General features: G+C 36.4%; 1 protein-coding gene across 14 annotated transcripts in view; it reads right to left on the reverse strand.

The window, feature by feature from the left end:
• tcf4 (transcription factor 4) overlaps positions 1 to 25,728 on the reverse strand; it is a 209,463-nt gene that overhangs the window by 99,007 nt on the left and 84,728 nt on the right. For all 14 annotated transcript variants that reach the window (XR_015936079.1, XM_088630366.1, XM_088630359.1 and 11 more), the window contains one exon: positions 4,252 to 4,313. Coding sequence is in view for 13 of the 14 variants with exons in the window: in XM_088630366.1 (XP_088486492.1) it covers positions 4,252 to 4,313 (62 nt within the window). In the remaining variant the exon portion in view is untranslated. The remainder of the gene's footprint in view (positions 1 to 4,251; positions 4,314 to 25,728) is intronic.

The raw sequence follows: 25,728 nt of genomic DNA on the forward strand, positions 1-25,728 counted from the left end.
ATGCATTAGACAGTTGTGTTTTTTACTGTTCTAAGGTCTAAATGAAATATGATAATTTGATCAAAATGAAATTCAGCTCCCATGTAGCTTGTATAGTTTTTGTAAGTTGGCCTTCATGCGTACAGCACACCGGGCCATTAGGAACATTAAACTGAATGGATAAATAAGTATGTCAGCTGAATTCAGTCTACTTGTTCCATGTCAAAATTTCCTAAGATGCACATTAAAAACCTCAGAATTAATTCTAATAAATGAAATTATCATTAAACATGCCAAACCAATTAGCAGGCACAAATTCTGCCTTATGAAGGAAAGCAGATGAAGTTAAACGAGTGCTACAGGAATTACAGCAACACTGAGGTCAGCTGATGCTGAAGCAAAATTGCGTGTTTTTGCAGCATCGTAATGGAAATATACACTTGCTCAGTGTATATTTTTCTTTTTAATTCTCTTTATTTTTCCTGCTTACGCAGGCTGTTCTTCAGAGCATTCTGCTGGTAGCCGGCTGGCCTTGACTCTCAGCCAAATGTATTTCAGTCACAAAAATAAACAATAAATCATAGTGCACTGGCATTCACAGTTCCCCAAGTCACCAAAAGGAACAAAAATAAAATCCTTTGTACGAGGTAAAGTGTATATATCGATATGCTTTTTGAAATATGTTTTAATGGCATATCTTTTAAAAAACGCAATTTGCTGGGAGTTATTGAAATTAAACTTTTTGGAAGCCAGAAAGGGACTAAACATGAGATGTGACGGCAGAAAAGTAAAGTGTTTTCCAACAACATTTTTTTTTCCCCTTAAACTAAACCTTGAAGTCATTACTGTAGACCTGCATGAGCAGTCGCACCAGTCTCCTGACTTCCAACAGTTTGAAAGAGATCAGCCGGCCGCAAGTGGCAGGCAACACTGCTCCCACCTTCAAATATAATTCCGAATTTTGGCAGCAGTTGTTTTCTTAGGATTAGGCCTCTATGGCATCTCCTGCTGCTCCATGTCTTCAGAGGAGACAGTTTCAGCCTATTGCTCTGGTGGGTGGCTTGCTTCTTCCCTCAGTGGTCTGGGAGCTCCCTGGCATGTAGGGGCGAGGCAGGCTCTAGTCAAGATCAGCTGAAGGTCAAGAGGGACCCCCGTGCCCCCAGCCTCTCTTGCCAAAGACCTGTGAATCCCACCTTCCTCTAGAAACAACCAATACAACGTAGAACGCCTGTCAAAACGAACAAAGACGCGTGCTTAAATCTGGCTCAATTCGATATTCCAAACAACCAATATTATATAATGTCAAATTCCTTCTCGCCAGTACACAGTCCCAATGCTTTGTAGAGAAGACTATTAATAAAGCATCCTAGAAGTAGCCAAAGAATTTCGGATTTCTTTAAGGTTTTCCACTCTAATTTGAGACATACTTACGATTGATGCGGTACGGTGTGCTGGGGTTTTTTTACCTGATGATTTCAAATATCTTGAGAATGAATTCTAAATATGTGAGTTTTTCCCACTGGGTAAAAAAAAGTAATCCCAGAGTAAGGTCTGTACTTCCTCACTCAGCTGTGTGCAATTTGTTTACAGAGCTTCTATCAAATTTCAGCTCACCACTACGAACTACAAGGGTGCAAAGGCCTGAACCACTTTCATCTAAGCGAACATTGTCATTGACTAGTGTCCACTTCCTCCTAAAAAGGCCTCACAGAGGGTTTGCAGTATAACAGGGTGTGTGCTAGGGCAGAGTGAGTCAGTTTGTTATTCACTCTGTACAGTACAGAAAGTACAGCATGTGGTTTACAGTATGAGGTATCATCTTTGTCAAAACCACATTTGAAGCCTGTGACCTCTCAGTCCCTTTAAATGTAAGAGTCACCAAGGTCATTTCTTTGCTCAAGGTCATTGGCATTGTCATTGGCTGTGGAATGACACCTAAGGCAGTACACACTTTCAGAGAAACAGCTGTATCGTTTTAAAAACAGTGGAGTCTTTTTATTTCAGGGTATTTTAGGTGAATCCAGATAATGTTTGTAGCCACATTAAACCACTGGAGTTCAGGCTTTGGATATTAAACTACACTTAGCAGTGATATCTTATTGTGTACCGAATACAATAAACTGAAAGTAACAGCAAAAACCTCAGGTGAATTAATGGCATTCTAAGAAGAGCTGTCAACAGAACTCCTTTACCAAATGTAATAAATACAGTAAGTAAAGGTTATTAAATGTAATCTAGTAAACTAAATGAATTGGTGAAGAAGAGCTTTCTTTAAATAGTGAGTTGATAACTTTAACATAACATAACTGCAAAGAGAAATTCTGAGAATTATAAGCACCAAGAAACACAAGTGCTTTATTTTATGCACTGAAAAATTACAACTGCAGAAAAAAAGGGAATAAGTGTACAGGTTTCACAGCAGTTTGTGACCCATATTATGTAATATGCTGGAAATATTAAAGATTTTATATTTATATTTAATGGTGTCTGAAAATTGGGCACTGCTGGCCCAAGTTTACATAACACGTTTGTCACCTACTGCTCTGGCCTTTATTTTTCCATTTTTAATTCCCAGGCTCTTGGCTGATATGCTAGAATTCTCTCCATAAGGAATATACTGTCAATTCTGTTGTGGCTAGGGACTATGTTCCTTAATTCCTAATTCCTGAATGAAAAATACATCTACTAACACAATACATCTATGCCAAAATGTTATGATATATTTTGGTCTACTATGATATTCTTATTGTATAGGGCTAGCACATTGATTATACCCTCAAAAGCCCCTGAAAGTATGGTGTAAAAATATAACAGAAGGTCATGCTTGCAAGAAGGACCAGAAATTGGGGTAAATGAGGTAAAACACCGTCTGCCAAGTCCTGCTCTGATGAAAGCTGTGTGCTTCAGAAAGAAAGCATTTCTGTAAGTAGTAGAGCCAGAAGACTCTGGAGAATGATTTCATATCAAAACCTCAGTGGAATTCCCACTGCACTGTAGATCTATGTTTTTCGTTAGACATATCCCGTATAGTTACGTCAATCACACAAATGTGCCTGTCCTTTGATGGCTCTGTCTTGTCAGCTGTCAAAAGAGATTAATTTCAAAGCATGATAATTTTTCATAAATGACAAGAACCTTTGGCCTTCAGACTTCATTTCACACAATGGAAACACACTGTACCCTTTCCTGAGACAAGAAGAGGTTTTCTTCTAAACTTCCCTCACAGTGACTTACTGCTGACGTTTCACCTTCCCTAGTTTCACCAAGTGGAATATACTCATGTCCAAAATGTTTCGAATCCAATAAGAGGACACACAAGGACAAGCTGGAGGTGATTTTCAAAACTTAATCCCTGAAAACCAAGCTTTTTAAAAACAATATTATGAGATCAGCATTACAAAAATGTTCATCACAAATCTGTGAACGCAAAAAACATTCTTGTCAGCAGCAAGGAAAGAGAAGTTGAAATTGTAATTTGTTATTTTAGCATATTTGCCTACTTTTAAAAGAACTGCAAATCCAGTTATTATACATAATTAATGAGTTTGCATTGTTCTGGCATTTTATTTTGCCTGAAATTATGTGCAAGATGTAAAAATGTAGCAAGGCACAAACAAGCAGATTTACTGTTTTCCAACTCCCCAAATACACGAAGAAAATGATCATTTCTGAAATAAAAAAAAATCAATTAAGTTTCTGAGTCCCCATTAAAGAGGACTTGACTTCTACAGCACAGCCCCTCATGGCATAATAAAGAGCCTACATCTGGAGTTTAAAGTCATTCATTGCCATTGAAATGATGAAGCCAAGATATAATATTCATCACCATACCATACATAATTTCTTATGTCCACTTTTCATACCTGATACACAAACTATATTACATCAGCCATCTGATGAATGTGACATGAACCAAAAGCATGGAAAGACGGCTATTAATTTGCTCCTAAGGATATCGAGAGATAGTTCAAACACATGAAAGAGGAACAGAACTCAAAAGTACCAATGTACGCGGTTAAGTAGAAATGTGGCTGCATTCATGCTACATGGAGTTCTGCACAGTGGTGATAAATAAATATGAAGGCAAAGACATTTTTAACCTCCCCTCCCTTTAACTTTAACAAAAGTCTGAACACGGACACTTCTTGTAATGTGAGAAAAGTAAAATAGAAGAGAAAAAAATCCTGTTTAATTAACATATCTGAAGTTTCAGTCTGGCACTGACACTTATCTGTCACTACCAGAAATTCTGATTTAAATCATATTGCTTACCTGGTGGCAACCTTGTAAGTTAGAATCTCTTCCATATGAATAGGACCCTCTATCTGTTTTGCCTGGGAGAAAAAAAAAATGAAACAATTAAGCTGTACTCACAAATAGTCAGTTCCTTTTGCCTTCTAACCCAAGGAAATGTTCTTTAACAAAGATTACAGTACAGTAACGCATTTTCAAAAGTAATGAAGAGACAAAGGTGATGAATTAGAGCTCAAAAGCTAAAGGAAAATAATACAGAAAAGCGTCTAAGAGTTTATTTTAACTTACACTAACAAAAGAAACAATATCCAATTATTTTCTTTACTGATGCCCTACACAGATAGACCACAATTCTCACGTATTACAAGAATTCTTTCATATACAGCCTAAACTTCAAACATCCAAGCAATGTTTTTCAGCAAACAGTGATGGAACAACACAGTATTACAAATTCTGTGGACTCATCAACCCTTTAACTAGGAAAGGAGAAAGATGACTGCATATATACCACTCCAACAAACACATACTTTCAATTTAATTTGATATTTGCTATTTACATTATAAGAACATAATGCAGATAAAGCACAAGAAAAAAAAATGGTTACAAACAAGAAGAGGACATTTGGTAACTAGCACAGATCGTAGTAAGTACTTAACAGAACCAAAGATCTCATCTACAATTGCGTGAAAATGCCAGGATATCAACTTCAACAACATGGTTGGTTAGCTTGTTTTATACTTGGACATTTCTTTCAGAAAGGAACTGCCTCTTGTCCTGATTGAAAAGATAAAGGGCGCTGGCTTCAATAATATGACTGGGCAGCTTGTTCCATACTCCCTACAGGAAGAGGCAGCACCAGTTACAGAAGAAGTGCAACTCTCAATGACATAACTGCAAGCTTACAGGCTCCTGAAACATCCCAAGACAAGGATACATTGTCCACCTCCAACCCACCCAACCCCAGAATTCCTGGAACAGCTGTTCGCTGCTGTTTTGAAGGAACGGGTTACACATGGCAAATGAAATAGCCCCGACTTTCAGCAAATGCCTTCACTGGTTGAGCTACTGTATGACAGAGGCGTCAACACAATATTATTTTTCATGAATAAATCACAGTGTAGGTTGTGCAAAATGCCTAAGACAACATCATAAAAGACAGGTGCTTAGGCCTTTGTTAAAACAATGAAAAAAACTCTGTAGTGCATTGAAACATTATCCAGTGAGAAATTAGACTGAGGGAGGCTGTTGTTGTTAGGAAGCATGCTTAATGACTTATTAAAAACAGGATCCATGAACAATAGCAATTATGATGTATAGTTTCCTGGGGAAAAAAAAATAAAAATACAGAATAGGATCATCATGCACACTCTGACCGCATGGTACAATGTAAGCTAAGTACTGCTACTCGCCTCTATTCCTGTGCTATCCTTTGCAATGTAACACACACAATATCATCAGAGTGGTAGCTCCTAAATGTTAGTTTATTACTACACGACATTAAGAAGCTCGAGTTCAACTCATAAGACATTAATCTCTAAATTAATTGTGCCAACTCTTAACTGTGTTGTGTATTTAAACCTTTTTTTTTACATTTGCCTTTTTACTAAACAAGCATCAGAGTTGTAAAGTACAAATTTCCCAGTGATCTCTTTTACTTCCTATAAGTAGGCTGGCTCATGTAACAATTCTTGCTCCAGAACAGCATAATCAGCAAGTCTTTGAATAAAAGAAAAAAAAAGTACAAATTTATTGTCTGCACAGTGCCTTGAAAAAGCACCCTTGCACCTTTTCCACATTTTTGTTGTTTTAAAACTTGCAGTCTTAACACTTTAAAGTAGCAATTAATATTTATGTATAGAAGCAGAGCAAAAAGCACAAATCAAAAGCAAAGAAAACCCATAAATATTAAAAAACAAAGAAAAATGGAAAAGGTATGATTGCATAACTATTCAAAACCTCAAAAAATGTGGCAAACCTAAATTAGTTTAGGTGCACAGAATTACTTGACTGAACAACACAATTAGCTGGGGGACCTCTGTCTGTGTGCCATAACAGTGGCTGACAAGATTTCAGAATACACCTATCTCTGTGAGGTTCCTCAGTCAGGCAGTGAATTTCACATTTATTTAGATCTGTGTTAGTGTTTTGTATATTCTCATCTGGAATGGATAGCAGCAATGTCATCCTGAAACTGATAACTGGCGACCCACTGAAGCTCAGAACATGTGAGCCTGGCTAGGATTTGGTTGGGAGACCTCCTGGGAAAGACTAAGGTTGCTGCTGTAAGAGGTTAGTGGGGCCAGCAGGGGGCGCTCACCCTGCGGTCCATGTTGGTCCTAATACCCCAGTATAGTGATGGGGACATTGTCATCCAGGTGGATGCTGTACACTGGTGGTGGTGGAGGGGGAGTCCCCATTACCTGTAAAGTGCTTTGAGTGGAGTGTCCAGAAAAGTGCTATACAAATGTAAGGAATTATATTCAGTGAAGAGAATATAGGGAGTAGAGAAAATTACATATTTGGTCAAAATGTCCTGTTACTTGTCAGAGTGTTCATGACTCCTTACTGTATACCTTAACAAGGGCTCCACAACGTGCAGATGCAAAAAACCCAAAAACATAAGAGTCCCCTAGACAGTGTTTCAGTGTTTTCACCATTTTTCTAAAAAGCATAATATTGATAAGCATGTCCATAACATAACACATCCATATTCATACAGGTGATGCCAAAAGGCAGTTTTTGACACTTTGTATCCTGGAGATGGCAGTTTGCTGTGCCTGCAAATTTATGGTTTCCTCCCAAACCACTCTGTGAGAAAGATACATTGCACCCTCTTCTCATCTCTGGTGCCACTATACCTCTAACCTTAAATGTCTTTATAATGGACACTGCGGTGGTCCACACAGCTTTTTAATTATCCCTTAACTTCTGGAAGTTGACCATTTACATACAGGTCTCAATTTATATTTGCCTTAAATTATGCACGTGACTACAACTGAATGTTTTCTAAGGATTAGCTCCTTATCTCAGGAGGCCTCCATATAGTTACTGTACAAAGGCTTCCAACGTACTTCCAAACAGCAGAATGTTACTGCAGATAACACAGTGAATAAAGGCCATCAGGAGCCATTTCAAAAATATTTGACTGGTTTAAAGCCGATGCTGTCCCATTTATTCAGTGTACTCCACAGGGTTCTGTTCTGGGACCTTTAGTGTTTAGGATTCACATGTTGCTTCTTGGCTAGATTATTCTTCATCACAGGCCTGGGTTTCGTGATAACATTCAGATGTACTTGTACACCCAATCAATCAAATCAATCGAATGCTGCAGTTTCTGCATTTCACTGGTGGAGACGTAAGTTTCTTTAGCTTAACTGGTGACTCAACCGAGGGTATGCTCAGAGGCTCCATACACAAATTTTATAACTCTGATGGTTTCATTGTTGTTGCTGTCGATGCTGAAATCAAACACGTGCTGGAAGTTTGAAACCAAGGAGTTACTTTTGTGTAAGTCCTCAAATAATACATGATGAGTTATTATTATTTGAAGTGTGTCTGAAGAACATCACGAGGGTATATTTCTTTCACATAGGTAACAATTGTTGGTTAAGACTCTTGGTCCATCTAAATCTGAGGTACTTATTTGAAATGTATTATTTTATCAATATTTGACAACTACAATAACTTTCCTAATGTGGTAATCTTCTAAAGTACTGAATAAGCTTCAGTAAACCAAGAATTCTTCTGCTCATCTGCTAAGTAAACATACTCTGCATTAACATCAGCATATAATTCCCATTCTCCGTAAATTGCATTGGCTCTCCGTGAAATTTATAGTGGACTTTGAGGTTCTTCTGCTCACATATAAGGCAGTGAATTGTCTAGCTCTAGATTATTTTAAAGATTTATTGCATGAGTACAGTCCAGCTCTCCATCCGAGACCTGATGATTTAGGCCTTCTTATTCTGCCAGGCTCCACACAATGGGAGATAGAGCCTTTACACTCTCAGCGCTGCATCTGTAAAACTAACTGTCCAAATCCATTTGAGTCTCTGCGACTGCTGACATTTTCTAAAGTCTCTTAAAAACCTCTCTCTATTTTACTTAAGTTCATTATAATTAATTTAGCTATACTCTGGGTTTCACATAGTTTGCTATGCTATTCTTTTCTCCACTTTCAGTTTCTGCTGTGTATTATGTTTGATATTGTACAGTGCTTTGACTTTGCTGAAAAGTGATCACAAATAAATTATAAAATTCTGTTCTTTATTAATATAGTTGAAGTGAAGTATTATTATTGAATGGGCATGCGACATGGATGTCTTGTGAACATGAAAGCCATAACTCAATAAGTTTGGCCCCCTTAAAAAAAACACTTATTTAAATGGGACATTTTTACCACAAATAATCCAAAATTCAGTCAACTTTAATTTTTACAATATTAATTTAAAATCGAACAATATTTAACTAATATGAAAGACTCATACAGCCACTTTGGCAAGTATATGTAGTAAGATGATCAGAATATTGTTAATGTTATGTATTTGATATTGATTGTACCTGATTAATTTTGAAATATAGTCCATGTAAACTATTACTGTGTGTGGCGTAATGTTTTGTGTTTTTGTGTAGTGCTACAAGTACTTTAGCATATATACGTTTTTCTTTGCAATACATTTCTGAAATTACCCTACTTTTACCTTGAAATGCACACAACACAGCACCAAGAAAAACAAAATGTGTTTTGTAAAGTAAGAACGAAGTGCAAGAAAGAGTACATTTCCACAATATAAAAATACTAGTTACATAGAAAGAAAATATTTTTTTATTTTTTCCCCAGACAAACTCAGACTAATATCTCTATTTCAATCTCAATTTTCATTCTACACACATTCCCTAGAATACATATTTGCACTTCAATAGGCTGATGTAGCTTTCAAAAATAATTTGTTAATAATCAAAAGCAGTTTTAATGTGCTGTGTTTTTAATGCACAGCTTGTTGAGTAGGAATTTAAAAATATTTCAGTTTCACAGACAGTGCTTAGCAAAAGTCCCAGAATTATTTATCTAAATTAACACTTAGTCCAGGATTAGTAATAATTTGAAATAGTTTAATTTTATGATTAAATTTAGTATTTTTTGTTGAGTTACCTACAAACCCTACAAAATACAACTACAAGTAACAAAAGGGTGAAAAGGGGAAGACATATGACACATAAGTGTGGAGAATACATTAATTCAGTGTTTCTTTTGTAGATTCAATTTCAGTTTTTAAAGTCTACATTTTCATGCACTCATGAAGAATGGAGTGAATTATAAATTAAAATGATTAAAGCATTTTTCATCCCAAAGTTTTCCCAAAGCCCAAAACATACACTGTCGGAACCATTCACTACTAAAATCCAGCATCCTTTATGCACCAGCAGCCCCTTTATGGAGTTTCAAGTAGAAAAGAGAGAATCCAAACTGAATTTAAGGAGAACTTTATGGAGGGCAGATTGTGTGAATCCACAGTGAAGTAGGAAGCCAGGGTTTAAACCCCTATTCTCATGAAAACTGTCAGGGATTCTGTAATGACCAAGCAACCAGGACCTGAACTTGATATCTCATTCAAAGGACAGTAGTCTCCTACAGCAGTCTCTCCAATCACCATACTGGGGCACTGCTTCAGAAATTTGGGTACAGACAGATGAGTGTCATGTACTAGTCGAACAGCACTACTTCCAACAGCAATTCTGTACTCCTCAGAGATCTCCTAAAGCACTGTCCAGGCCAAGTGATGAACAAGCACTGTTTCTGTCAGCACCGCTTTACTGCATTGAAAAAGCCGTTCATACATCCAAACCTTAGGATTATGGTTACGAAAAAAAAGAATTAAAATATCGATGGCTTTTGATTTATTTTCCCCCCACAGTTTCATCTACAGGATTCCATTAGTGGTTTGTATAACACTCAGATTTAGTTTGTTCAGAGTAAAATCAACACAAGAGTTTTTTTTTCTTAAAAAAACATCAGACAACATGCCTTATTAAAGAGAAGCACAGAACGATAAACGTTTGGTGGTAGACTGAATGAAAAGCACATACAGTGTGCTCTGATGTTCCAAAACCAACAGAAGTGTGTTTAAGTTTACGATTTTAACCTAAACACAGAAACCCTAACAAACTAGGACTCAGGAAATTGAAAAAGGGGACTCTATGGTAGAGTGCAGGAACACAGGGTCGAGAACCTTCTACAGCAGGAAAATGCATTTTGTACGGAACAATCAAAACCAAGACATTTTGTTATGCAGAGTAAATAATAATATACTGTATAGGATCTTTTACCAAAGGCTTCAGGACCTCAAACCCTAAAGATGAAAATGCAAACACACATATATACAGTAATCACACACAAAAGTAGTAAACTACATCATGTAACTTCTTCTTCTTCTTCTTCTTCTTCTTCTTCTTCTTTTTCACAGCCTTAGTCCCAGACTGTCCTGGGGTCAGCTTCTTTGGTTGCTCTTCTCCACTTGTCTCTGTCGAGCACATCTTCCTCACTCACTTCACATACCTCCATCTCTTTCTAGGCCTGCCTCTTCTTCTGTTACCTTCCACCTCAAATTCCATTACCCTCTTTGTTACTTCCTCCACGTCCCTCCTCATGATATGTCCATACCACCGTAACCTCGCCTCTCGCATCTTCTCAACCACATCCACCACCCTACATCGTCTACGGATTTCTTCATTTCTGATCTTATCCTTCATTGAAATCTGTAGAATCCATCTCAACATCCTCATTTCAGTTCTTCTCATCAAGTTCTCTTCCCTCTTTCCAACTGCCAAGCATTCAGCTCCATATAGTAGTACAGGTCTAATCACAGTCTTGTACATTTTGCACTTTAACTTTCTAGGAATTTTCCTGTCACAGATTATTCCTACTACATCATGTAACAGCGATATATTTTTGAAGATTACAAAGCACCGATTCATCCTGGAAAGAGGCAGTAAGGATGGCAGGTCAGATGATGAGGTCAGACAGAGGGACTCACTGCAGTCTCATACTTACTGCTCGGAAATTGTGAAATTCAGAAAATTTTGTCTTTCCTGTGTATGTTCTCATTCTCTTGCTGGCTAACCGTCACTCTTCCAAGCATTGTTATCAGGACCAAACTCTTTATACTTCTCCATCTTTGCCATTCCAAGAACATCCCTGAAACTTCTTTATTTTCATGTTTATGGGAAAAGTTTTGCTGACCACCAGTCATCTGATTGCCGAGTGCAGAGAAAAAGCTCTGTAATACTATATAACATGTAAGTATTACCAGTGCAATGTTTTGACTTACTGAGAAAAGCCATTGGATCGCTTGTGTACCATTTAGACAACGTTAAAAAGTGTTGTTTGTAAGACACTGCATGTATATAATACACCCAACAGTTAATCTTCTTCAAAAATCCAAATCTAGAAAGCTCTGTGTAAAGCAAACAATGTCTATATTCTAAGTGAATTAAGCGCTAATGCAGCATAACCCACGAAGACGCTGGGGTAAGTAGTAGTTTTTCTATCAGTCAAAATAAAATTATGTCAGGACTTAGTCCAGTGCATTCAAAATAAGCAGCTTTATTATATAGACCTTGGCTTCCATGGAGTTAGTGGAGTAGACAGCAAAACACAACCGTTCACACTGAATGGCTGTGTGTGTGCCTGTGTATTTATAGAGGACTTCAAATTGTCCTGAAACACCCCTGCTGATCTGCAGTTCTTCGGCTTGAGACACTGTTCCCCAAGTGACACAAGCAATTTGTCTAAGGATCTAAATATCCAGAAACGAATCAACAAATAATGAGGTGTGCATATGCCTCATTGCATGTCACCGCGCGACAGTATGCAGCTATTCTGAAGAATATAAGGGCTATAAGGATATCTAATTTTCTAACCAACAGGGTTAAATACACAGTCACCGTCTTCAGATTACAAACTGGCAAAAGAGTGAATGTGACATTGCATTAATGTATTGCAGCCTGACCATACAAAGTCAACAGAGAGACATTTCCACTCCTTATTCTTTTCACAGGAATGATCGTTTCACTTGTGATTGACATAGATGATCATTATATGATGTTACACCCATTACAAATATTGCCAGCACTGCAAGGAAAAGAAAAACCTGTTATATGAAAACAATCCGAAACGAGGAAAAGTCAAGAATAAAAACAAAGGCTATTTGGAACAAAAGAATTTAAAGGAAAAAAAACTTAATTCCTGGAAACTGAAAATCCCAATTCTTGGAATTCGAGTGGAGAGATATACAGTATGTGGTACATGAAGCATGGTATACATACGAACATACCAAGTTCTTTATAATTAACATTTTTGAAATAAATGTTAATTCTCATGGATCATGACAAGAGATGTCTTTCAATATGTAAGTTGGAAATTTATTCTTTAAAAAAATTAAATCAAAGATGAAAAGCCTCCAACTTCGCCTTCTACATGGTGCTTTCTTTATTCTTAATCCCTTTAAATATTTTATTTGCTCTTCCCCCACAGTGGCCTCAGGTCTGAAGGTGAATTGTGTGCCTTCTTTGCCCAGGGAAAGGCAGTTTAATCTGCGTCCGCTCTGTGGCCAAGTTTCTACACACTTATAGACTTTCCAACAGAACACAATTTATACGCCACAGAGACAGGCTATAATCCGTGTGACAGCAAAAATATTCTGAAAAGAAAAAAAAACGGATAGGTTTATTTTGGAAATGTATATCTGGTGTGTGAAGTACAGAAAGCAGGTGACAGATACTAAGTGGTAATCGTCCATGTTTGTTTTAAATAGAAGACCGAAGTACTGTATCTGATCCTTCTGTTAAGGCACAGTTTAATACACAGCATTTTTCTCTTTAGGATCAGCATTCTGTGACGTGAGGCTGAAAGCACTAGACAACAGTGCCCTTCCGATTGTGTCAATAATAGATGCAGGTGTATTTTTAATTATTCAGTTACAACTCTGATCGGCCTTATAATCGGATCTACTTTGGTACATCAAAGTATACTGTACATAACTTCCGTATGGAAACAATTATATCTGATATTAGTATTGTACTTATAACATCAAAATAAAACAAATCACAAGGCGAGTTCAAATCCATCATTTCTCTATTTTAATTCCTCCTCTACATACATCTAGGTAGTATTAGAATCCTTTTTTTCATTTATGAAAAATGTAATGGGCTGGAAAAGTGGGTGTAGAAGACAGAGAGGAGTAGTAAACTGGGGATACACACACAGATATGAAAGTATATGTATACACATTAAATACAACATTGTTTTTTATGATATGACCTATCAATACAATGACGACAATGAAATGACAATAGCAATGGCCACTTTCACTGTGCCACATTGCCAGGCCCTGTACTGCACATCAAGATCACTACTTTGAAGCCCAGGTAGCTCCTTCTGTACAGCAACAATGAGGCTCAACAGGATAAATGTTCTGGTGCCACTTTTGTGACGATATCAATTTTATAGACCATAGTTTTGTGACCATCTTACGAACCAATCTCCTGGTGCAAAAAGCAGCAAAGTCTTAATCATAGAAGCACGCAGCAAAAGATCACAGTTTTCCATCTGAACTGACTGGGCAAAGGAAACACCTTTAGAGAACTATACCTGTTCTGCCTTAAATCTAAGCTGCAAGCAACTGCAAGGAACACCCGTCGTGTGTGTTCTGCAGAAAGACTCAATCACTTGCACGAAAGGGTTTAAACAGGCCTACAGTAAATCACAAAAACCTGCTTTCTGTAGCATTTCAAGAAAAGCAAACAAGCAAAAAGCAACTGGATTTTACATGAACACTTTAAATGTGGCCTACGACTTTGTAACTTTCTTTACTGTTAACCACCGAAAGACTTGTTTTAACAGGCCTTGCCTGAAGACACATTTTACTAAAAACTGCAGAATAGTCAAATATAAATACAGCATGAAAGGCTCACTTACATATAAAGTCAGTGCAAAACATTGTGCTCTAAAACTTCTATACTAATTTTCCTTCTCTTGAAAAAAAAAGCACAATAAACTGGAATTTAAGAGAATTTGTATTCTCCACTTTCTCCTACTTTTATAGGTTATCCCTGGGTGCTCCAAATAGTCAATATTATTGTAATTATTGTGCATGATATTAATAATAAGAGCAAACCTTAATTTGTGCTCTTTTCATTAGGTACTATTGTCAACTATTGTTAACTATTTTTAACTAGTTAATTAGTGAGTATACTCTAAACTATTAAGTAAAGTATGCATAACTATAACTGTAAAGAAGATTACTTAAAATACTTTACACAAACATTAGTCTTTTCCCATTATTCTGGGTATACATTTTTAAATAAATTATTTTTTAAATTTTAACAGCCAAATGTTTTAAAGACAGCAAATGTGAGACTGCAATAATTACTAAAATGTCAGAAAACATTCTTTCTACTATCTATTGCACTGTTAATGAGACACTGCCTGTCTCAGTGTGCTCAAAGCTGCTACCTGGAGCCTCAAATTAATCAAGAAAGGCATAAGAATTCTTCAGAAATGAAACAGTTTTTTGTTTGTTAATTAAGGAAAAGCTCTTTGATATCTTCTTTTTGCAAAAACGTTTTGGCTTCAGCAAACTCACTTATAAGCTGTTTAGAATATTATTGTTTAAAGCAAAAACAATGACAAATATTTAACAAAACTACATTTTAATATTTAAATCAACCTCTCACTGTTTCCACATAAAGTCAATATCCAGTCCTAAGTGCAGAAAGCAGGATTTCAGGATACTGACACTTTTTATAAAATGTTACTGTTTTGATCCATTTAAAAACTAAGTCCTATTTTAGATTTTATTGCCTTGTATCCTATCTAAAAAAATTTTTCCCCAAAATTGAAAAAACACAAAGAAAATTAATACAAAAAAGAAGCAACCATTTATGAACAGGAGACTGTCATTTTAGTTTGCTGATGACAAAAAGGTCTTTAGCAGAAAATTACTTTTGAGGATTAAGCTGCAGATAGTATTTCTTTATCCTCAACTAAATGCTTAAAAATATTTATTCCAAATCACTTTCAGAATAGGTGCAAAAACAAAAGAAAACTTTAATTGAATATCTAACACTGCATTGAAGGTGTGCGTGAACACTTTAAGTACACAGTACAGTATGTGTATTTTCAGTTGTGTACGGTTAATATTTACAGCAAGTTTCGTTAGCAGTGAGGTTTCACTTCAAGTTGTTATACATATCTAGAAATGTAAATACCACTATACACTGTATATACCCAATGAATCACACACAAGCATCATGAGTGCCCAAAGATGTTCCACGAAAAAGAAATATGATTTACCTTACAGTATTAGTAAAGCCCACATTAAGATGAAAGACAAATAAGTATGAGCACTGAACAAATCAGACAAAAACGTACAAAAAGACCTTCAAAAAGTTTTGATCAGATAAACAAATAAATATATAAATATATAAGTTATAACACATATAACCATTACTTCGCAAAAATATCCAGTTACGACAATCATCTTGTATTTTTAATTGAGTTGTCCCTTTCATACACAAACATATTAACAGAAAAAATAAATATAATTGTGCATAGAACAAAAAGTTAAAAAAAAAGAAATCAATACACTATCTAACATTAATTAAGTTTCATATTATTAAAAAATATGCCGTTTCAATCTTAAACCTTTTGTGCTGCTTTTAGAAGCTTTCATTTGCAGTCCTCTTACTCAGATTCCCCTGTATACATGCAGTTTACAGTTTATATAAAGAAATTGTAATTTATTTCAGGAACACAAACCTAACAGAGATGTTGTTTTGTCACTTTAACTACTTTTAAGAGAATTGCAGCAGAAGACCAACTGAGGAAAGTGAGCATTTCTAGCTGATAAAGACTCTGGATAGCAACTGCATACTGTGAAACAGTAAAATGGGGTGCTGGGAGTATACTGGGGGATCAGGGTGGTGGCAGTGCCAATATTGTGTCTTTTAATTACCTCAGCGGTTCTTTGTTTCAAATGAAGATGCTCTATATTCTATTCGTTTTTATTTTACAAATACTACATGACTTCACATGATTTCTCAAACACATTATATATGCACCCCATTATTACTAGATTAACGATAAAAATCTTGATTTTTATTTTACAGGGATTTATTTTAAAAAGCTATCGGTTGATCGGGGTTGACAGCTGTCTTACTGTGGTGAGAACATATTATGAGGAAGAACATCAATTTGTATTTTATCAACAGCTATTTTGTTTCCCCCTCGTTCGATTTGCCTTTATCGGAGGGAAAAAAATAAATAACATCAGCTACATGATGCAGTCTCGAAGGAAAACAAGCAAAAAAGGAAGGGTTAAAAGAATCTATTCCTGTTTGTGTGGGGGAGGATGGGAGAACTGCATAGACATGAATCATTCTTAGTAATTCAAGTGTTTCCATGACATCAATGGGCACCCTTCCAGAACTCCGACAAAGTCTAAAAGGTACTAAAGGGGCACTGTAGCCATAGGGAGTAAGCTTAAAAAATAAAATAAACAAAAAACAGCACATAAGACGCATTGTCTCTCTTCGAAAGAAGTAACCTGACGGTCACCGTAAATTGTACATATTGGTAGATGATCACCCAACTGTAAATATCTGGCAGGCTCGTTGGTTCCTTGGCACGTAAATAGCTCAATAAATACAACAAAAATCATAAATAAAAGCATCTGCATCAACTGCCAAGCAAGCCATTCATGTTAAACATGATACCTATCAGCTTACGTTCAACATGCAAGTACGCTCACATATCTAGATTTCTACTTCAAACAGATCTATTGATAATCTATAGATAATGGCAACCCAATGTATTAAAATTCAACTCCAGGGATATGAATGCTGCGCAGTTAAGTTCTTTTGAATGCGCTTGATTAAATTCTAAGCAGGCTCCCCAATGTAAAACAGCCTTCATTATCTCCCCCATCCTCCCCCTTCAAGAAATCAATAAAAAACGAAACCAAATAGTTTCAACACATGTATACGTAGAAAATAACCAACGTATATAACTCCAGAGGAACCGTGTACCGAGGTCTTGGAGACAGCAGAAGACCTTATAGAGCACAAAGGAATATATGCCCGGTTGTGCCTCCCGTAGATACCGAGGAAACGTTCATACTAATATTTTCTACATCTATATAAATTACCAAGCCCAAACGTGAACCCTAACTCAGTTTCTTTGCTCAGAAGATTTGGCGATAACCATAAAGCAAGAGAAAGCTGCCATAAGCGCTGCATTTTTGTTTCAGACAAACCTCTGTTGCTAAAATGCGGCAGGCGCTGCAGATATTTTTTTGGCACAATGACAGTGGTGGCACTGCCAAGCCCTATGGCTAAAACTACTAAAAGAGGCATAAGGATGGCATTAGAGCTGAAATCTTTTTTGCTGCATGGAGTACTTTGGTCTGGGTTTCTGTTTTTTTTTTCCTTTTCGCCGTGGTATTATTTCTTTTATTTATTCTCTATACACCCTGGCATGTTCAATAGTGACACCTGAAACGTATAGTTTAATTGTTTTTGTTTTTTTGTTTTGCTTGTTGTTTGCCTTCACAGCCTTGCTAGGAAATTCTCAAGGTTCTAGCGTTTTGCATTTACTCCTTTTGTTTGGAGGATTTGGGCTACGATTTCACAATACCTGCAACACAATGGCTGTTGAAGAGGTACACAAAGCTTTCTACACATTTTTGTAAACACTGAAGCCTAAACAAATGAACAATAGACTCCTTTATGCTCCTATAAGAAAAAATAACATGCAGAATCTCCTAAAACAACATCTAGGATAACTGAAACACGGAAATCCAAGGAAAGCTTTTATTGATCTGCAAACCATTTAGCAATTCCATGTACAAAGGAAGTACGATGCTGCAGGAGCTCTTGAATATTACTTACACATTATAATGCAAAAGATGCAGCCATTTTATTGTGTGCAAAAAAAATGTACTTAGATGTACTTAACACATTTTGCACGCGCCTCTCAACAGAAAAGAAACTGACAGCCAAATATTAAAAATGTACCAGTTGTTAAGTAAAAAAGGTTTGGCTTTCAAACAAAAAAAGCTTATAGAGATTATTTTTTGTGCACCAAACATCTTGGGACATAAATGTTAGAACCAAGTAGCTGACTTGTATTTAGAATTCTTTTCTGGTTTTACATTTGTTTCTCATTTTATTCATTACATTCTACATTAACTATCCAAACTTTTTGTCACAAGACTCGTAGGTTTTGTCAGTATGAAGTTTCATTGTGTGTTTATCTTTAGGGAAAAAAGACAAAGCAGGGTGTTTTGTTCATTTAACACCAGACCCTTAAACCTTTATTTACCAATCAAAATAAGGTCACAGTATGACTTGAGCAAGTCATGAGCATAAACATCTGATTTACCGGTTTAATTTCTTTTTTAGCATAGCGGAATATAAGTATGGTCAACAACAGATTTGTGCTGTGGTTTTACCTTGTCAGTAACAACATCGCAGAATCCTCCTAGCAACACCCAAAATAAAATAAGTGAATTATTGAAAAATTTAAAATGTGACAACTAAGCTGATCATTGACTGTTTTATTCTGATGTGCAGAAAATGAAATTTATTAGAGCAATGCCAAGCCATAGCCCCTGTTTTTCTGTCTTTTAACTCACCAGTGTCCACTGAAGTCAAAAGGTCCAGTTGATTTCAATACATGGTTTGAGTGTTGCTTATTCATATTTATTTTAAATTGCACACCTCAAACAGGAAACGTTGGGCTTCCAAATCCATTGTGTTAAGGTGACTTAATTCTTGCCAAACTTTATGGCTTCTCATCAGATCCAATTTGTCACCTTTCAACTGAATGCAAGGAAGCTGTGTACAATAAAATGTATCCATCCCTTCTTGAAACTTTCTAAGGGGTCATTGGCTGAACAAGTTTGTGTGCTTATTGACAGTGACATCGTGGTCTGAAATCTAAGAGAATGAAAAGAAAGTTTCACGACTGTGGCATCCTACCTTCCTTAACAATCAAACTTGCACTTTCTCTGAAGAAAATGAAAAAACAGAGAAGAGCTTGTTTTACACATAACACTTTCATTCGCATGTCAATCCCTGTTCCTACCCCCTCCCTGATCACCATTGCCTCCAGCACACACATTCCTACTGTAATAAATCATTTAACACTGAAAGAGAACAAAAGTAGTCATATGTTTACTTCGTATCAGGTGCCACAGTCTTTAATGGAGAAAAAAATGTTAAAATGGTGAACTCTAAACAAATCACTTCCTTTGGTAACAGATCAAATCACCAGTATGCTACTTTACCTCTTACTGACAGTCCCATTGTCAGGACAAACAGCTTCTGACAGTTTCAAATTTTGAAGGTCACCTATACAGCTTGTCATCAAGATAAACGTTAAAGCCTACAAGATAATAATCATATGCTTTACAACTCAGCGAGATGTTTCAATCTTATACACAATCATGAATCATGAACAACTAATGATTAGTAACTGAAAGTATCATCTATAGGACTAGATACAAGACGTGGTATTTTTTACTCTCATATTGACAGGTACCAGCCCACATTTTGTAAAAACAAGTACTAAATATTAGGCATTTAATTGAATTACTTACTTCATTGTTTTCTGCAACAACTGACATTGAAGGTCCTGATGATTTAAAGGGTGTGGACATTTTCTCCATTTCTTTTTTAATGTCAAATCACCCCAACTACAGTTTCTGAGATGTCACAATGCATAAGACTGCAGTTTGAAAGCTGGACTCTAGAATATTTTTGCATAACCAACTCTTTCATAGTGCTTAAGATAGTTGTTTTTAGCTTTTGTAAGTGTTGTCTGGTGTGTAAAATACAGGGCATTCAACATAAATTTGTGGCTATCCTGTTGTTGATATCATAATGAAAAAGCAGAGCCTTTTTGTCTTATAGTTGTCTTTTTAGTAGACTCAGTAGCATATCACATATTTATATACAACAATTAATTACACAGAGAACAAATATCTTAACTTAGTGGTGCAAAGCAAAATAATTACTGAAAATTCAACATGATATAAGAACACAAGAAAGTTTATGAAGGGAATAAAACTGTTCAGTCCATCTAGATCCTAACAGTTTAATTTCCTTTTTGAATTGTAATTGTAATTTCCTTTGTAAATTCAAAGGTCCAGTTGAATGCTAGCATACAATTGATCCAAGAATCTACCACAGATATTTCTTGAAAGAAGTGGAATATCAGCTTCAAAAACATGGCTGGATAATCGTTATCGACTCCCAGAACTTTTTATGTAAAGAGGTTTTGCTGTATTTAACCACACCTGGACGTAGAAATGTCCACTTTTATCCTCTGGTTTGTGTTGGTGTTGACTTGAATTTCTCAACGCCTTTGTGTATTTTGAATACTGAAATCATGTCCCAGAGTATTCTTATATGATCAAGAACAAAAAGATTCAGTTCTTTCACCCTGTCAGTGTAGGACATTCCTTTAAACACAGGAACGTATCTGGTCATACTTCTCTGGATTGGTTCCAGAGTAGCGAGATATTTTTTACTGCTTTCATACATGGCTAAATATGCAGGTCAGCAAAGCAAAAGAATGTGAGGATAACAGCAATGACAGGGAAACATGTTCAAAGACAGCGTTTGAAGTCATCTTGGCTTGCTTCAGCTCTGCTTAGAAATTAGAAACCTCTCTAAATGAAATAACTTCATGCCCCACACAGGCTAGCATGTGACAGTATGTTAAAAAAGGATTTTCCCTAAAAGGTGTTGAGAGAATGAGACAAACAGCTGCACATTAGGCATTTCCTTGGTGATCGTGGCTGAGGTTGACAATATCATTTTCCCAGAGTTTTGTAAAATCACAGGCAGTTCAAACGCCTCTGAAAATGTCTGAGTCTGTGACTAGCTGAGCTACCCCAGGAATGTGTGGGTTAGGTAGAAAACTATAATCACAATTTCATATTTATCTATTTGTCCCTGCTTTTGAAACTGAAAAATGGTACTAGACAGTACAGTACCTGTGAATGATTATTAGTATACCGCAGTGATCAGGTGAAATACATAATAAAAGTACCCTCATTTTCACTCTGACCACAGATCTTCATTGACTAATTAACACGCATATCTAGGGTGTGGTGAAGACGTGTATCTCCACAGTTATGTCTAAAATGAATTGGATCAATAAATCTAGAGACTACTGCTCCCACCTGTTACCTGCCTCATATCGGCATATAGCTGTTCTATTATGTATAAACTCGAGCAGAGACTGTAATTATTCAACTTGGCTGTTTCATCTAAAGAGATGACTATTTTGTCTTTTAACTTGTAAACCTAATTAATCGATGTTGGGAACTGCATACCATAACTGAATTGGAAAAGCAAATTAAAAATGTTTGTAAATATATTAACTTAATTCTAAAACTTTACACATGGTTGTATTAGGAAAGCAATTGTCCTTTGGTTTCCTAGAACTCTGGATTCAAAAGCACAGGCATGACTCTGCTGAAACACAGTCCATTGCGAGTACAGTAGATAGGATACCAGTGAAGATTATTTCATTTTATTCAGCACTGTGTATTGTCCTTCACTAATCCCGTGTTTAGATATGTACTCTGTACCATCAATTTTCAGTGGCATTTTTTGGAACAGAAATCTAAACTGCTTTTGTACAAGTAAATCTAGTAGCCTGAGTTTTAAAAGCAAAAATGTTCAGCTTGCTCCAAAATGAGGATTTAATTATAATTTTAGTATTTTCAAAGGCTCAAAACTCTCAAATGTTTTTGTGTTTTATGATGTAACCTGATGTCACCTGGCAATATAATCATGAAATAATCATGATAAAATAATCATGAAAAGGTCATGTAACTACACTGTAGTCCATGTAACTATAAATCTCAATAACCTACATACTCAATTCAAGCGCTGGTTGTGTAAAAGGAATTAAGGAATATAAATAACTATATATATATATAATGACAATCTTTACATAAATAACATCAGAGACTGGTCAAGACTAATCTATTCACAGAGACACATTAGTTTCAATAACCTGCAAATTCATGAAAACGTCCCAAATTCTGTAACCAGAAAATCTAGGGTTGAAACATAAGCATTAGAAGGAACAGAAATTAATGTTCATATGTATTCATGCAATTGATGAGCTGTAACTGGTTCAGAAAAGAAGACTGAACACTATCCAACATTTTGATGCACACCTATACAACGACACACTTCATCCACCACTGAAGTGCTGCATTACCTGAATGACACGAGACAGTGGTTACATCTCGGCATCCTTACCACACAGCAGATGAGGTGGAGAAATGAGAATTAACTTCACTGATTTAATTAAAAGGGAAATTGAGGAGTACTAGACCGAACAACCCCAAAGTGGAATTTAGCAAGGACAGTGAACACCCTTTCTCTGACGAAAACTGCCTTGTCAAGACCTTCGTTTAATGTCTGATCTAAAGGATCTGAAGGAACGCATCCTTTAACATGCTGGCTCCATGAAGTGGAAATGATGGTACAAACGGAAGACTGCCACCTACAGGTCTAAGGTGAACAATGTGATACGACAACAGTAGGATACAAGAAACCAAAAAAAACAGAAATCATCAGTTTCGAATGTGATGTCAAAACACCAATAACTTTAAGACTATTAAGAGGGTTGCTACACCATGCCAAGTGGTTTGGGACAAGACACCACCAAAGGCAATAACTGTGAATCTTCAGAAAACCCTGGCATCATTGAGAAACAATGCATCCAAGACTAACATTCAAGGCTGGCATAATGAATTCAGAATCAGCGGAAGTTTTGCAAGGTTTGCATCCTCTGCTCCTGGTGTCCTAGTTACAACTAACAGATGGATTACAAAGCTTTCCAGGATATCTCTGACTCTTATTGAGAGGGACTGCACTAATCCTAGAGTTGTTCTATCCACCCTCAATAAAATAGTTCATTAAATATTTTTTTCAACCAGCTCATATGTCTGCTTTTCTTCCCCTTACTGAATAACAAGACATTAAGGTAATTCACTCACAACAATGGCAAAACCCTCTCCAACTTTCATAGGTTTGAGTTTCCCTGGACTATTTCTTGTTTTATCATTTTAAAATGTAAAATGTTATTTTATGTTTACTTTTGTTGACACATCTTATGTGACTAGATCCTTATCAAAGCTTGCTTAACTGCTCTTTGTCCATTTGCTACTAAGCCCAATGACTCCACGAAATCTGATTTTGCTCCTGTAGCTGTAAAACGTAGTCTTCTACAATCACATGTTAAAATACACCATGCCTCGGGCCAAAGAAAACAAACTGTTCTATTTAATCTGAACTTTTTTAGCAAAAATCCTGAAGCAGCAAGCTCAGATCACCCTCATTTTGCATATAATGAGCTCTCTGAAACTTTTCAGTCATTGTTTCAGACACTGGGAAAGTAACGATTTACTTATGGCTTCTAACTCTTAGTTACAGTACTTAATATTTTTCTCCTTCATAAAACTACCAGGTGCTTGGTGTTTGGTGTTTGGTTTTGGGGTCAATTATATGATCTTATAACAAGGCATTCAAAAGCTTACAGCATGTTAATCAAATGAAGTTCACATGATTGAAGGTGGCCAGGAATGAGATGTTCTGCTTCAACAAACAGAAGAGTACTAAGAGAAGCAAGTTCTGTGACAAACAGGCTACAACCTGGAAGGTAAAGGGTCACCGGGCCCAGGACTGTCACCTCTGTCTCATCTATGTATCTAATTGTTTTCAGACTGCCATGGATACAAGATCAGAACTTCCATAGATAAATGACCTACACGTTTAAAACTGTTTGAAACGGCATGTTTGAAACTAAGGCCTGTTTGTTACACGAAGGCCTGCAGAAGAATGGAACAAGCTACCTAGTCACTGATATCCTGGCTTCTTTGAACACATGACTGGCTGAAATCCTGTGATCAATTAATTTCTACCTACCAATTGGGCCAGATAGTTCAAATGGTCTCCTGCTCATTGTAACCTTCTTTATGTATGTGTCAACAAAATGACTGAAGCGCACCATCTGCAAGACAATCTTGCTAGAATGCCGCTCCGAGCATAGGTGCCAGCTCTGTGAGTGCTGTGTATCCTAAAGCATCCCCAATATCTCTGATTATATTATTATTATCAATAAGCAGTGACGAATGCATTCTAATTTTGCACATGTTGGAATGATTACCATTGGATCGTACAGTCACAGTGAAAAATGACAGTTATGGGTTTTTATTTCCCAGATCCTGCAGTAAACTAATTTGATTGGCAAATTATGATTAAATTGATTTATCGTTTAATAACGTATTGGTAACTCATAAATAACTGACATTTGATCATGAAGGGGTCTCTCCCAACATGCAAACTTCACAGAAACTATATATTTCAGACATAGATAAGTTTGTAATTCAGAAAACCAGTCCTACAAAGAAAAGTACAAACCCCGGTAGCTTCAAACAATTCGACTTCTGATAGGACCAGAATGCAATTTTCCCATGAGTTTAACAGTGGTGATAAACACCAAAGCAAAACCTTGGAAAGGCTGTAAATTCCAGGAAAAACGGACATTATCATTTCATGTGGCTCATCTTAAATGAGGAGGTCAAAAGTTATTCTGCAAAAATAAAGATGTAAAAGGCATAATAAAGTTTTCTACAAAGCAATAATCTGCATTTATTGACAATGGAAATTACAAATGGCACAGAAAGGTTTCGAGGAAACATCTAGAAAAATAACCAACACAATGTGCATGAAATAACAAGTCATGCTAAGAAACACTAAATGCAGTTTGGTGCCCCATATTCACAAAGACTCTGTTCCACTGGACTCTAATAGTCTTGTACAAGCTTTGCTATTACTTTTATTAATAGACATTACTGTATAATTACTTAATAAGCAGGAGCACTACACAAAAGAGCATGTTTTCCATAACATATCCTTATTAATAATGATGACTTCGTTTTTTCTTTCTGTTTTGTGTTGTGTGCAGATAATTGTTTTGTTTATTGTTTCTTGTTTAGTGAATTGTTTTCTGCAGACACACAGACACACCCACACCTGGGGTCGATTGCCCCAGAAGCCAAATAACTCACCAGTATGTCTTTGGACTATGGGAAGAAAAGCCCAGAGGAAACCCAGACAAACACGGGGACAACATACAAAACCCACGCGAGCAGCACTGCAGATGTGGAAATGAACCCAGGGCCCGAGCTCTGTGAATGCACCACGACACTACTGTGCCACCCTGCACTTGTAGCATTTTTATACACAATCCTTTAAACTGCCTTGAATACAGGGGTCAGCTACAGTAATAATACAACATTAGAAGAGGAGGTCGGACAACTGGAATTTAATTTTAAAGTTGTTTTTAAAATTCTCAGTAATGCAGAATACATGTTGGGAATACCTATGAACTTGCATATGAAGAA

The sequence above is a fragment of the Lepisosteus platostomus genome, chromosome 4 (genome assembly GCF_059453375.1).
Source record: "Lepisosteus platostomus isolate fLepPlt1 chromosome 4, fLepPlt1.hap1, whole genome shotgun sequence".
NCBI classification, from domain to species: Eukaryota; Metazoa; Chordata; class Actinopteri; order Semionotiformes; family Lepisosteidae; genus Lepisosteus; species Lepisosteus platostomus.